Source organism: Drosophila sulfurigaster, chromosome 2R, assembly GCF_023558435.1.
Source record: "Drosophila sulfurigaster albostrigata strain 15112-1811.04 chromosome 2R, ASM2355843v2, whole genome shotgun sequence".
NCBI classification, from domain to species: Eukaryota; Metazoa; Arthropoda; class Insecta; order Diptera; family Drosophilidae; genus Drosophila; species Drosophila sulfurigaster.
Window position 1 is genome coordinate 24,880,747 of NC_084882.1, and position 14,683 is coordinate 24,895,429.

General features: G+C 38.3%; 3 protein-coding genes across 3 annotated transcripts in view; all 3 read right to left on the reverse strand.

The window, feature by feature from the left end:
* LOC133838951 (uncharacterized) overlaps positions 1-14,683 on the reverse strand; it is a 183,708-nt gene that overhangs the window by 35,121 nt on the left and 133,904 nt on the right. The window lies entirely within an intron of this gene.
* LOC133836484 (nocturnin) lies at positions 694-6,915 on the reverse strand. The gene is given in 8 exon segments (XM_062266997.1): positions 694-1,052; positions 1,120-1,251; positions 1,253-1,753; positions 1,827-1,948; positions 2,273-2,344; positions 2,401-2,633; positions 6,118-6,276; positions 6,278-6,915. Coding segments are annotated over 8 exon segments (1,926 nt in total). The 5' UTR covers positions 6,841-6,915; the 3' UTR covers positions 694-908.
* Positions 13,571-14,140, reverse strand: LOC133836485 (uncharacterized). Its single transcript, XM_062266998.1, has 2 exons — positions 13,833-14,140; positions 13,571-13,746 (listed from the first exon to the last, which is right to left on the reverse strand). The coding sequence occupies exons 1-2, from the start codon at positions 14,087-14,089 to the stop codon at positions 13,662-13,664; spliced, it is 342 nt and encodes a 113-aa protein (XP_062122982.1). The 5' UTR covers positions 14,090-14,140; the 3' UTR covers positions 13,571-13,661.

A 14,683-nucleotide genomic window follows, 5' to 3' on the forward strand; every position in this document is an offset into this window, starting at 1 on the left:
GCGAATATTGGTATGTATAATAATTGTAGTAGTTATGATTCCTGAAAATTTGGTTGCGATCAGATAAAAATTGTCGAAGTTATTAAAGAAATACTTTTGTATGGACAAAAACGCCAATTTACTTGGGGTCGGAGTTGCTTTGGCTGACAATCTGGTATATTGTGCCGTCTATGGTATATTCTGAATGCGGTACTATATCGATATACCACATATACCATTTAGCATATTTTTAGTATTTTTGCAGCATATTTGGTATATTTTGAGAATAATACCGCAAAATATATTGCTTTTATTCAAAATGAGAAGCGGTTATCTCAGTAGTAGTAGCTTTCTTACTTGTTTAATTAGTCAATAATCTCATTCTCAATTGTAAGAATTTTATGTCTGACGCTCTAAACACCTCTATTATCAATTATGTATTCAGGATTATTTAGGTTTTCTTTTATTACGATTTTGTTAAGATACCTCGCGAATTTTTTGTGATGTAACAGGCAAAATTCAGTTAACTAAACTGATGAAGTTAATCGATATGAAATCTTCCCTTATCAAATTAATCCATATTAAATTCTCTTATCATAGTCTGGCCTAGCTGATAACCTCGCCCTTCATCGTAGTCATTTAATATTAATAATTATTATTCCAAATCAAAACGTACGCTTCAACCCAAACCCAAATCAAACAGAGCAGTTGCTAAAAAAGTTACACTCTTTTATTATGAAATCTCTGGAGAGTTTCGTGAAGCCAGTGAAACGCTGTGCAACATTTATGAGGCTAAAATGTATCTAATAACTAATATCACAATTTATTATGTAATTGCAGTATGTGTGTTTTTCTTTGTGTTGGTGTGTGTATGTGTATCTGTGTGCGTGATGTAGTGCTGTTGTTTGTATGTGCTCTTTACTGCTCCTCTACTGAATGGTTCCTTCTGATTTGGGTTCATCCAGCAACTCAAAGTCACAGACCAGTGAGAAATGATCCGATGGATATTGAAAGCTGGGCGTGCGATTTTTGCCAATTTGCTCACCAACCGGAAACTCTAAGCAGTTTTTGATCTGCAAAGCAAAAGCAAAACAAATTAGATATCATACTTGAATAGGATTTAGCGCAATCTTAACTCACCTTTAGTTGCTGCGGCGTATAGAAGACATAGTCAATGGTGTGACACTCTTCGCCATCCTCGCGAATCTTCCATGTGGTGTAGGGCGGTTCCCTTTTAATGGACTCTGAGACCAACTCATTAACATCTTCGCAGCGCTCTTTTTTCCCTTTCCCTCTCAAGTTTCATGTCTGCATAGGCGCTGCCCAGTTTCAAGATGTCGCAACTGAGAATTGTGGCATAGATGGGCTCGATAGGCTCCGCATTAAAGTCGCCACACATCAACAGAGGACTCTCGCCAGCAAATTGCTTCACAAACCGAATGAGATCGCGTCCCTGCTCATTGCGCAATTTGGCCAAGAGCGCTCCATGTCGAGCCTTCAAGTGTGTGGTGCAGACACAAAACTCTTTGCCCGTCGCCTTCAATTGCAGACGAGCTGCAATGGCCACCTGATTGCTCTGGACACGCCACACCTCAAGGATGCGTGTGTCGTAGCACAACAGCTGCAGTTTATCCCGTTTGTAGAATATGGCACAGCCATCGGGTCCATTGTTCTGCTCTATATACAGACACGGAGAGTCTGGTTTGGGGAAGAAGATGCCAGCATAGTTTTGACTGCCGAGCACAGTCTCCAGGAATTTGAAGTGATCCACCTCCTGAAAAAAGTGAGAGAATGATGTTAAAGCGCGACTGTTTGGCTTTATACTTGGGAGGGGGTTAAATAAATACTTGCAGACAAACAACATCGGGCTGGTTCTGGAGTATCTCCTGGACAATCAGATACTTGCGATGCTGCCAGGTCAAAGCCTCTTCAGGGCAACGTACAAAGCCATCGTTGTGCTGACCCAGAGCTAGAGAATACAGAAATTGATTAACAAAATTTTGTATTGAATATATTTATTAAAAATATTAATAAATAAATAAAATATATTTGCGTTTTGAAAAGCCAAAAAAATACAATTTTGAATAAATAAAATATATCTGCATTTTAAAAAATAATAAAATAGTATTTCAACAAGGGTAAATTAAAAAAATGTGGAAAAAGTGTCTAATTTTACATTCAAATCGAAAAAATTATAAATTTTAAAAGTGAATTGAAACATTTTATATAGAAATTCTAATTTAATTTGAATGTTGGTTTAAAAGGAGTGGTTTAAAACTTTAACTTTACTCACTTTGCGACAGAATATTCCACTGCAGCAATCGTATATTTTGCGTGCCCTCGTTCTCAATTGGCGGACTGCAAACTGCATAGAAATGCATTAATGTATCTGTCAGATACAATTGTAGTTTTAGCACTCACCACGCGAAACTGCATTCAACTTGAGACATCGCAATCCATCAGTCACATCCTCGCTGATTAGCGCTGGCTTGAGGAAGGATCTGGTGAGCAACGAGGGTCGATCGATGCCATTGCCACGCAACTGATGCACATGATCCAACAAAGCATCGGTGCTCAGACCCTTGGGCAGCTCCAAGCCATCGTCCTGTGAGTCCACATTGTTGATCTTGGGCGCCGAGTTGAACGAACCCATTCTAAAAGAGGTCGCATTAAATCATTTAGCTTATTCACTTTGCAAATCGATGAGAGATTAATTGTAAAACGTGCTCAACATATCTTTATTCGATTCTATTTGCTGCCATTATTTAAAACAAATCAAAAAATTTCCGGAATTGCGTAAATAATGTGTATTTTGGGGGAATTTTTAATTTGTTTTGATTTATTGGCATGCATTGTAATCGAATCTTAAGCGGTGAATCACGGTGGGAACATTTTTTATAAGCCTAACAAAAAACGACATTTCAGCAACAATAACAATAATACAACAAGAACAACAGCAAAGTTTACAGCATCGGCAAAGTCAATAGCAAAAAAAAGAAGTGCAACAATTTTGTAAATACTCACAAAGCATTCGGTTTTTTATAAAGAATCTTTCGTAGAATAATAGAGAAAATGAACAAACTATGACTATATCTTCGACTGGCATAGAACATTGTCATTTGAACTCTGCTGAAAAGAATATTTGAGTTGTAATTTTGAATTTTGAAAGTTTGAATAATGAAATTTGAAATTTGTGTAGAGTTTAGCAATTTATTGTTCCAAATAAGGTAAAGCTAACATTTAGGTTTGGATGAGAGAAGAAAAAAATGAAAAGAAATCAACTTATTTAAAATAATAAAGTGAAAAAGAAGATGTTAAATAATTAAAGATAATGTGCAACACTTGCAACAATCCTTTAGCAAAAATGATTTATGAAAATTGAATGTGAATGAACGTCGTATTTTTCCTGTTTCTATTACTTTGCACTCTATCAAGTTGAGCAATATAAATTAAGATTGATAATTATCGCAGCTCAGTTGAACAATAAATAACGAGACTATGCATAAATCTTGAAACTCTCAAAATCTGTGCTGGCTTTCACAATCAGTTAGGGAACTCGATTTATAGCACTTAATGCTGAGCTGCTGCCGTTGCTGCCCACCCACACGAACCGTATGTTATATATATCGGATATTGTCAGATGTCGCACGCGGCATTAAAAATGTCGCTCGGTCAATAGCTTCACAGCTGTTTGGCTGGTTTTTGTTTTTGTTTTTGTTTTTCGGTTCGATTTCTCAGGAGTGCGATTGAAACCAGTTCTGAGAGATCGTCAATGCAATCAATCAATAGAGATGACGCGAAGTCGCTCACCTGGTCAGCATCACCCTTTGCAAGTAAGCCTTGCGATCGTTCTTGCAGGGCGCTTTATTGGCGCGTTTCAGTTGCAGTGCTTGCTCCATTCTGACGTTTGGCAAGGATTAGGATTCACTTTTGGTTTTGGGGGATTTGATTTGGTTGTTTGTTTTGGTTTTTGTTTTTGTTTTTTGGGGGGTTTTGTTTGCCGAAAATTGTGCGAAGTGCGCTTGTAAGCGACATTTGCGAAACTGAATGGCAACTGAAATGCGGCGTTTTATTAGAGATCAGCCAGAGGCGGTCAGAGACATAGAGAGAGAGAGAGAGAAAGAGAGCAAGCACACAGACTTACGCATAAACGAGTATTTCAGCTTAACAGCACTCACACACTAACAAAGCGAACGCACACACTCAAAGTGAGATGTATCTGCAAGATACAGAACGAGATCAATACGTTCTACTCACGTGCGTTGCTCACTGGCTGAGCGACGAAAAAAAAAAAAAAAACAATAACAGCCACAAAATGAGATACATCGAAACTGACAGCTTACTAAATATTTATGCGTAGCATTCTGTATGTAGATACATTCACATGGAGCTGCACGCTTCATTGTCTCGCTTTCGTTTCGTTTCGTTTCGTTTATTGTAATGAAAACAAAAGTATCTTTTGGCACAGCGACTGTGAGATTGCGACTCTAACGCCCAGACAATTGATTTATGCCTAAGCAAAAGTTATTCGTTACTTTGCCAAATGCAAATTGCGTAGACAGTTTCTGTCAGTCCAAAATGCGCATATTCAGCATATCTGCGCCCATATGCTCGCTGAAGATATCGATTCTGAGATTGAGATACGAATTTGTATTTAGCTATTCTGCGAGTACAATTTATACAACAACGCAATTCCATGCGTAATGAGACGCAGACACAGACACAGCTGTCCACTCGCCGTCGCCTCGATCTGCAACCTAAAGATATTGTATCTTTTTGATGGGTGTGTGTGTTACCTGGGTATGGGCACCGCCACACGCCGCGCAAACGTCTTCGATGTGACAATCAAACGCGATGTTTTCATTAGAAACTCCATTTTGCTCCGAATTGTCAAAGTACTTTACTTAATTAAAACTCTTTCGCAAGTAAGTTTTACTCGTAATCGTACAACTTTTTCTCACTTTTACTTTCGTCACTACTTATGCGAAATTAATATTTGATTGATTTTTTTGTATGCGGATTAACTTTTAGCTTCTTTCCACTTAACTGGTTAACTTGAAATATTCTATATTAAGTGTCAGTATCGCAATGTCAAAGAGACGCGGTTCAAGCTGTATTTCCTAGAATGGGAGAGTTGCAAAAGGTTAAGCATTAGTCGGGATTAAGTTTTGGGCGGGTTTCACTACCAATTGAACCACTTGCACTGAGAAGAATAATTACAAAACAGTTGCCATCACAATCATCATTATTGAGCCACGTGCTTAGCGACTAAAATTCAAATCATTTGCAAATAGTTTAGGTTACACGACACGCAGCTGCACAACAAGAAATGATATCTTAATTTAAATAGAATATTTTTAAAGTCAAGTTTTGCTATCTTTAAGCTAAAAGCAATTTCTAGGGTTGGGTAGAGGATTTTCTCATTCAATGATTTTTATAATCAACGAAATCAACACAAAATATTAAGACACATTTTTCATTCATCCAAACTAGTCAACTAGTTTCTGAGAAGCGTTTCGAGCATTTAAAACGAAGTTGACAAGTGGGAAAAAAAACTGCAACACTTTGAAAATGCTAATAGCATATGATAATTAGTAAATTGATTGAATTAAATTAAAAATTCAAAAGTAGCATGAAAATGTTTCCCATTCATTTCGCACTTTATTTGCGCAAGTCATTTTGAATTTCATAATTTATTCAACTCGAAAATACTCTTAAATATTTCACGAAATTACTCCGAAATAAACTGAAGAGAATATGAAATCTATAAATATTTTGTAAGCTATTGATTCTGTCATTTATCAAAAGTGACAGTTAAACAATTGGCCTAAAAGCAACTACAAAATAGTACAGTAGCTTTTTTTTTTTTTTGGTACTCGTATTCTACTCTGCCTATTATCGATAAGAACAAGAGCCCTTGTGTGAATAAATTGAGCTAAAAATTGCGCAAGGTTAGTTATGTTTTTGATTGAGGCCTGAGGCCTGACAGCGCTTAAGAACACTTGACACTCTGTCCGTGCTGTCCATGAACTTGATTTATAAACGCAATTTGCCGCTGGCAAGCAACAACAACAGCAACAGCAACAGCAGCAACATGTTTTTTTGGCATTCAATGCCTTGCTCGAATTTATATCTCACCTCACCAGATACAACAACAGATCACGCGGCGGTGGCGGCGTCTCATAATCAACGATTGGCGGCAACATGTCTCCAGCCGCAGCAGCAGCTGTGGCAACAACATCGACCGCATCAACCTCGTCATTGGGTGTGGTCATTCTACCACCCGCCATCGCCCCCCTTCGTCTCGATTTCCATTTCCAGTTTACGCGCCGCGAGACGCTGTTTCATTTGTGTTGTCGAGGTCATTGCCGAGGTCTTGGCCAGCGCTTCCGCAATCTCATACTGCCTAAGGAAATCCTGGCGGAGTTGCTGCCGCTGCGCATCCTCTGTGGCCAGCTGGCCAGTCAAACTCAAGCCACGACGACACTCTTCGCCGCACAAACGGCGACACATCTCATTGATGATCACATTCGGGCCACTCATAAACTGAGGAGCTGTCTGGCTGCAGTTGAGACAAGGCGTGTAGCCTTTGGAGTTGCCCAAGAGCTGGCATTGTGCATCAGTTGATTCGTTGCCATTTGGCGATGGCGGCTGTTGCAGCTCATCGGCCACACTAAAGTAACGCGGTGGCGGCTCATCCTCATCCTCGACAGCAGCGCCACGTGCGTGACTCGCTTTGCTTTGCGGCGTTGGATGCAGATTCAAGAGTAGCGCTGTCACTGGCATTGCTTTGCCCAGAGCTGGCTGTCGTCGATGGCCAAGACTCTTATGTTGCTCTTGTTTTTCACTCTGATTATCCATGGTTGCACTTTAAGCACTTTTATTTTCATTGGCCACGCGGCGTATGCGCAATATTTTTATATATTTTAACCGTTGCGCGTTTAGAACGAACATCCAACGTATTAATACGCGCGTGCGTTGCTTTTCCTTATTTATATATCTTTGGCCGCTCTAGCCGAGATCGAGGCAATCAAGTGGACGCTGACTCGCTGCTGTCGCGTCGCCTCGTCGTCTCGTTGCCTCGTTGCCTCGTTGCTGTTGCTGTTGCTGTTCCTTCACTCTCCGCTCATTAATTGAGCACCGTTGTTGTTACTGTTGCTGTTGCTGTTGCTTTTGCTTGTTATTATTGTTGCTGTACAGTCATAAGTAAATGATTTTGTTGCTCTGCTCTGTGCGCTCCTCTAGTTAAGGCAAACGAGATTTTGCGTGCACACTTTCCAAAATGTCAAAACACACACACACACACAATTAGCAAACAAAATCAAATCAAATCAAATAAAGCAAGATTTAAAATAAAAATTGTAAATTGCTGAATGATTTATACTTTGATATTTCGTTATTAAATCGACGACTTTCTTTAACATCCATCAGCAACAATATCTGCTTGAAAAGTGGGCGATAATCTCTGGCATCCATTGACTTTGACACCTCGGTGACATTAAGCCCTAAGTTCAGTTGACAACACGCACACAACATGAATGCTCAATGAATGCTACTAGTAGCTACAATTAATTCTAGTACATGTCTTAATCGCATTTGTTAAGTTATCTCTTGCTGGCATCACAAGTGATTGACAGCTGTTAAAACTTTGTTGTACCGGGCGAATGATTAATATTTCATTAATTGCCACTTTGTAAACTGCACGAGTGCAGCAACTAAATAGCTTCATATAAATGATAGATATACTATTAATCAGTATCAAGCTAATTTCCCATTTTCTGTCTTATGCTTTTCACCTCCAAACTAAATTTAAGCTAATAAATTTTATATACATTTCACATTCGCCTCACAAAATTAGCATCTTTTCAAGTACAAATTAATTGCATTTCATTTAATTTCTATTCCATTTCTATTATCTAACACAACAAATGGCAAACATTTATTTCCGTAATATGCAAATAGAAGAAAACAAAACTAAACAAATCGTACAGTAGAAACTGCATATTGAAAGTTGATTGAATAAAGTTGAAAAATTCAAATGAAGAAAAAAAACATTGCATACTTTTCGGCTGCTCTCGAAATTCGAATGCAAATTAATTGATTGTTTGCTCTGTTGATAAGCGGCAAACTGATAATCAAAAGCAACGGTTTTTGACCAATACATACCTCAAGGCAGTATTATCTTTTAACAGTGTTAATTATTGCCAAGCAGATTACTTCCTTCTGTAGAGCTGCTGTATTACTCAGCTCTGAATCTTTTCAGATGCAGGTGCTAATAGAAAATTGTGCTTTACTTATTTTTCTTGTTTTGTTTTTTTTGGCAAACTGGCACGGAAAGCGTAACAGAATGAACAAGATCAGCGTCCGTCATTGAGGTTTATTTATATGTCTCACATTGTGTATACGTATTTATGCCTAGAGACGAGTACTCTCGTCTCGTCTCGTCTATAGCACGTTGCAAACACATATGTATGTTTCATGAACTTGGCAGTGAGCGTAATCAGCCTCAATAAAAAATCATTGGGTGGGAGCATTAACTGGACACCTGTGAGGCGCCCGTCAAACCAGAGGTGATCGCTCGTCCTTCACACTCTATCGAACTGTTTGTGTGTAGTATATAAATTTCATCACAGACTTTGTGATAACAGCTTATCAGTAAATCGATTTTGTGGGAACACTCTGCAGATTAAGCAGTAATCGGATGGGAAATTCAATAAAATGATGAAAGAAACACTGTTTCACTTTGTGTGAACAAAGACTGTTGCTAACTTTTAAATATGAAGACATCACGAGACTCATTCATATCACTAAAGGTTAAGCACAGACAATGTGTTAAATTTTTATATCAATTATAGATAAGATTAGTTATTAACTTTTAGTTTTGAAGGTCAGTAAAATTAAATATTTAATATATACTTTTTAGTTAAGAAGTTTAATAACTGAGTAAAATTTGCTAGGTATATTTTCTTTTATTTGCATCTCAAATCATCTCTTTCTATTATCTAAATGTTATATATCATAAAAAACCCAAATTACTAGAATTATGTTACTACAATTCATATACTCGAATGCCCTTTTTCAAAAGTGATACGACTGTATTTTTTTTTTACAGTTTCAACATCTTTACTATATATGTGAATATAAGTACGCTTTGTTTTGCGATTACCAGGGGAGATTTCGTTATACAACAACAGCATTGGGACACATGGTCGGGTCCGGCGCACATATCGCTTCATTTGGAAATAACTGGTTCTATACCGGCGTGGACTGAAATTGTCCGCCTGGAGAAGTGCGACTCTATGTGTGATTTTTTATTCAACTATTTGCATTTGTTCGAAGGGGCATTGCAAGTGGTTCTGGTTTCGGCAGCTGGTTTAGTTTTCCACAGTTTTTTGTGTGATCTTCAACTCACCATTTTTATGCCTGCACCACGCCACAACACATTATCCAAAGATTTTTGCCTTTTTATTGCTTAATCAAGGCTAAAGGAGTCAAGTGCTCCGCGAATTTCACAATTGACTAACGCGTTTAAGGGACTTTAAGGCTCTTTCGTGGCCTAAAGTAAAAACTAGAAATTGTAGCGAAATGGCAGCGATTCAAACGCGCCGTCAAACCGCAAAGAACTAAAGGCGACAATTGGTGCTTTGCGCCATTTATAGCACGACATTGGACAAGCGAGTGAAGTGAAGTGAGTTCTCTTTTCGCTTTGCTGGCTGATAAGGATACAGTTATGCTGTCAGAGCAGCAGCAGCTGTGCTCTCAGCTCACCCGGGAACCCCAAAAGACTTGATACGATGTGCGAGAGAACGAGAGCACTTTAGTATTATTATTGCACAATCAATTTTGTGTTTACAATTCTCTCTCGCTGTTCTCCCTTTTTCTGTTTACACTCTCGACTCTCTTTTAGTGTAACTAACTAATTGAAAAATTCGATTAGAGGTCTACAGCTTGATCTTTAGCAACCTGTAAGAGCATTAGGTAAACACAGATGCTGTAAGAGACAGCTGATGAAAAGTCATCCATTTAGAGGTTTTTCTAATTATTCAAGCTTCCAGTTCAAATTATTTCCAATATGTATTGATCACCAGCAACATCTGAGTCATTCTTTTACAGAGTATTACAAAACAGAAGTCTGTCGCAGTAGGTCGCACTTGATATCATTTCTTGGGAGGTGTTTTTTTTCCCCCGTCTTTATTGTTGTTCCTGTTTTTGTTTGGACAGGTCTAGCGCTAAAAATGTCTGGTGTGGTATCTTATCAGCGGCGCACGAGCGACCAAAAAGTTGTGCGTTGTGGAATTTGTCATCGGCATTATAAAACAAATCGCCATAAAGTGGCCTTGCAATATATATGAGACCGGGAGATAATCCATAGTTGCGATAAGCCTTAGCCTTTTGGCACATGCAATAAGTGACGTTGAAATCAGGATCAAATTGGTTTCAATTAGTTTGGAGCAGTTGCTAATGCGCCGTAAATTATGAATCCATAAACTACATATATACATATATATACTATTTAGTACCCAGCTGGCCGTCTGACTGTCTGACCGTCTGTCTGAATGTTTGACTAACCAACTACAAATGCGAATCTATCAAGGGTATTGGGTCTGGGGGCGCTGATTAGAGGTGCTTGCAATGGTTTTACGATTATTATAGTGCTCACAGCCAGTGGTCTGGCAATTGAGATTAGATACGTCGCTTTACTGACGACGGCCTTGTTCAAGTGCTGCGGCTAAAGTGCGTCCAAATAAATTTCTATTTATCGTACGTGGCATTATGCACATTAGCAAATCTATCTCTAATGGCCTGTAATGCCCACAATCGATTACTATATCTCTATGTGCATGAGCTGCTGTGATTTCGATTTCGATTTTTTTTGTTTTGTTTTTTGTTTACGTTGACGACCCGCTGGCTGCCTTATCAATTTGGGCAACGTAAGCGTGCCATTAACTCACTATACAAAATATATATATATACATACGTATGTATGTATGTTTACTGTCTAATGTGGAATTTGAGCTGTGCGGCACTTATCACTGAAAGCATTTTCTAGTAGCAACCAACAGCTTCGGGTACTCGTACTTTTTTATACTAAGCACTCTCAACTTGGTATCAGAAATTACAACTTTGTTCGACCGGCTCACACGGGTTTTAAGGGGTATTTCTTCAGGAAGCATTTTAATCAAACATTTTATATGTGATTGTGGTAGGTAAGGAAGGCATTAATTCGATCAGAGAGTCTTGCGGAAGGTAATGTAAACACATTTTGATTAATTGAAGATATGAATCACATTACAGTCAAATAATAATGGAATAGGAATTACTTTGATAAATGCACATTATTATTTTTTTCATTCATCATAATCTACGATCTTGGTATTATTTTCGCATTATGAATATTAAATAGAGTAATTCGTTAATAGCAAATGTTTTTGAGAAATAATCTAAGGAATATCTCATATGTAATCAAGAGTTCCAACAACATAATGATCCATTTCCATATGAACATGCTTAACAATAAGCAGATCTTTTGTGTTTCGTATATGTATTCAGTTTTAATATCAATATACTTAAAATCTCCTTGACTTCAATTAAATGTACATTAATATTGTTTCCTTAAACATAATTGAATATAGAAATATAATTATCCGTTTATAACATGAACTGATATGCTTTAGCATACACTACATACTTGTGAAATAATCTTAGAAATATCTCAGTTGCAGACAAGAGTTCAGTCAACTGCAGACCCCATAACAAAAGGACCCATTTCCATATGAACATGCTTAACAATAATCAGATCTTTTGTGTTTGATATATGTATTAAATTATTCCGACAACGCCTTCAACAATGCCACTACATAAGTATACACACACACAAGGCCTCTTGTGGACACACTGGCGAACCGATACACAAAGCGCCGTTATAGCAATTAAAAGGCCATTTCTGTTGTCATCACTCGAGCAAATTCCATTTACTAAAGTACTTGAAGGGGGGTTCGAATCAGAGCTGCCATCACTACGAACAGCGGGAGGAGGCGAAGAGAGAGACAAGGGTGGACAGCAGCCAATTTGCTAGCTGCCTCAAACCCAAACAAACAGTTTGATGACTTTGCACAGAGAGTGAGAGCGAGTGAGAGGGAGAGTGACAGTGACAGTGAGATTGCGAGAGAGTGAGCGCGCGCTCTTCTCACATAAGCAGTGTATTACACACATTGTGCATGTGCTCTCGCTCACTCACTCTTCAACATTGGCTCAGCGGCTCTTTGCGGTCGCATTGAAAGTCAAAAATATTTGTTGTAATAAATTAAAAACTACACACACACACACACACACCGTATACATACTCACAAAGAAAGTAAACAAAATCAAATCAAAGAAGGCGACCGTTTAAAACGACTTAATAGATGCACAAAGAGAAGACACAACACATTGGATAATTGGAAAAGGGCTGGGTCAAGGCAAAAGGGGGAAAGGGGGATACCATAAAAGCGGAAAAAGCGAATGGCATGCAAATTGTTTTTGTTGTTCTTCTTGTTGTTTGCTCTTGTTTGTAGCGCATATTGTGCTTTTTTTGTTTTATCAATAAATTTGCAAAGCCGGGCACAGGTTAACGAGCGACGCGCCCTAAACACTCGCAGTCGTAATAGTAACAGGGTATTAGGTAATCCACTTACAAGAATTTGCGGCAGAATTTATAAAATGCCACCACAAAGTAGATTATCGTTGAGATTATCTTCATGCTGCAGCTAATTAAGTAGTTTTAGTTTTTGTTTGTTTCGTTGCTTTTAATTAGGTTCTATTTAAATATATCAATATCAGAGGTAAACTGTAATTTCTTACTGTTGCATAAATTACAAAAATGTAAAAACTTTCAATTTTGTAATTTTTTTTTGTACTTATGTTTTTTTTTAGTTTTCTTTTTTTCATTTGCCGAAAAGTTTATGCACTCCACTGAATTTTCACTATCAATGTCATTTCCGCGTCGAACACGTTTTTCACACTAAGCTGGCATAAAAATGAGGGACTACGCTTTACTCTGGCTGTATGTGTATGTGGCGCCATGGAAACAAGCAAAGAGACAAGTTGAGAGAGCGGGAGCCGCTGAAAGGAAAAGCTCACAGACGTTGATTCGGCTAACAAGTTTCGAGTATCATTGCACAATATTAAATACCCTATATAGCATATGAGTTAGTAAATATATTTCTTAAAACCGGTCTAGTCCAAAGGTCAAAGTTATGTTCAGAGCATTTAGTAAAGTTTGGAATTTGGAATTTGTTTATTTAATTTGTTTATCATTAACAAATATACCTGACAAAGTAGCGCATGCAGTCACGTCTCCACTTGTTGGGAGCGGGGCAATAAACTCTTGTGTGGGCGAACTTAAGAGAGTGAAGCTGTTGTAATCTTAAGAGCACACAAAATGAAAGCTACGTTTGCGTGAGCGAAGAGTCGAACCATTAAGTACGCAAGCTTTACAAAGCTTTAAATCATAGCAAAGTTTATAGATGTACTAAATCGAAAGCAATGCAAAAGCTTTTGTAACAGCTTTTAGCATAGACATTCTTAAACTAACAAAGTAAAATTGAAAGTCAATTTCGCAATTAATTAACTAATTTTATAATCATAATAATTATTAAGCTATCTTATTCGATAATTATTTTTAGTACATTATTTATATTCCCCTAGCAATTCGATGGCCTATACTCATAGGCTGGTCCCACGCGTATGTTTATATTGATGGGTTGATTCAAATATTCTTCTTTCCGTCTGGAAGTAAATAATAATCAATTATTTAGCCACCTTGGAGTAGGTAAACAATAGCCGCTGGCTTATCTAACAAATTCAATGCCTACTTTTTATCTGCAGCGCTCTCATAAAACTGATAGCCCTTCCGCTTAGCCGATTTATTTAGCCGCAACGATCGACGCAATTCCTTGGGAAGCGGTTTATTCGTTTCCCTCCGCAGAAAACCGCCCAACTGCTGGATCTTCGAGGAGAACGTTTGCCAGGCCAGACGCAGCAATCCACGATGACTTGATGCCTCAGCTCCATTCTTGGCATTAGCCGCGCCTTCGCACAGCTCAATGGTAGAAACGGCCCACGACGACATGATGTCGATGTTGATGTTGTGTTGACCGTTGGCAGACAAAGACTAAAATAAGTGATTGGCAAGACGAGGCAGAAAGCTGGCCACTTGTTTTCTGGCTGATAAGATTGGCTAAGCTGAGGCAATTGAAAAATGATAGTCAATACTTTAAATGTTGAAAAGTGTGCGCAACAATGAGTCGACCATTTGACAAAAATCAAATGGGCTAATTAACTAGGCAATGTTCATTGCAATTGAGTCGAAATTTGAATAATTTCGGACAAGTCCCAGTTGTTAGCATAGAAATTCAATAATTTGATATTGCAGTGAGCACGTGTGTGTATGTGCGAGTGAGTATGAGTGTGTGTGTGTGTTGGAGGCCTCAGGCAATGACAGTGAATGTCCTGGCCCTGACCAAAAAACCGAAACCTAAATGTGCAAATGCACGATGCAGTTATGAATTTTTAGCATAGACAATTTTCAATAATATTTTCTGCCTGCAGACAGCTGAATTTACTACCTCCCAACCCCTTGCACTTCCCCTTCCCCTTACCCTACCCAATCCCCACAAATGTGTCGCACACTGTCTATGCTTTGAGGATATGCCCAATGACAACA

Coding starts and splice junctions, on each gene's coding strand:
- LOC133836485 (XM_062266998.1), bottom strand. CDS start 14,089: ATGTCGTCGTGGGCCGTTTCTACCATTGAGCTGTGCGAAGGCGCGGCT. Junction 13,747..13,832: donor GAGAGCGCTGCAGATAAAAA/GTAGGCATTGAA, acceptor ATTTACTTCCAG/ACGGAAAGAAGAATATTTGA.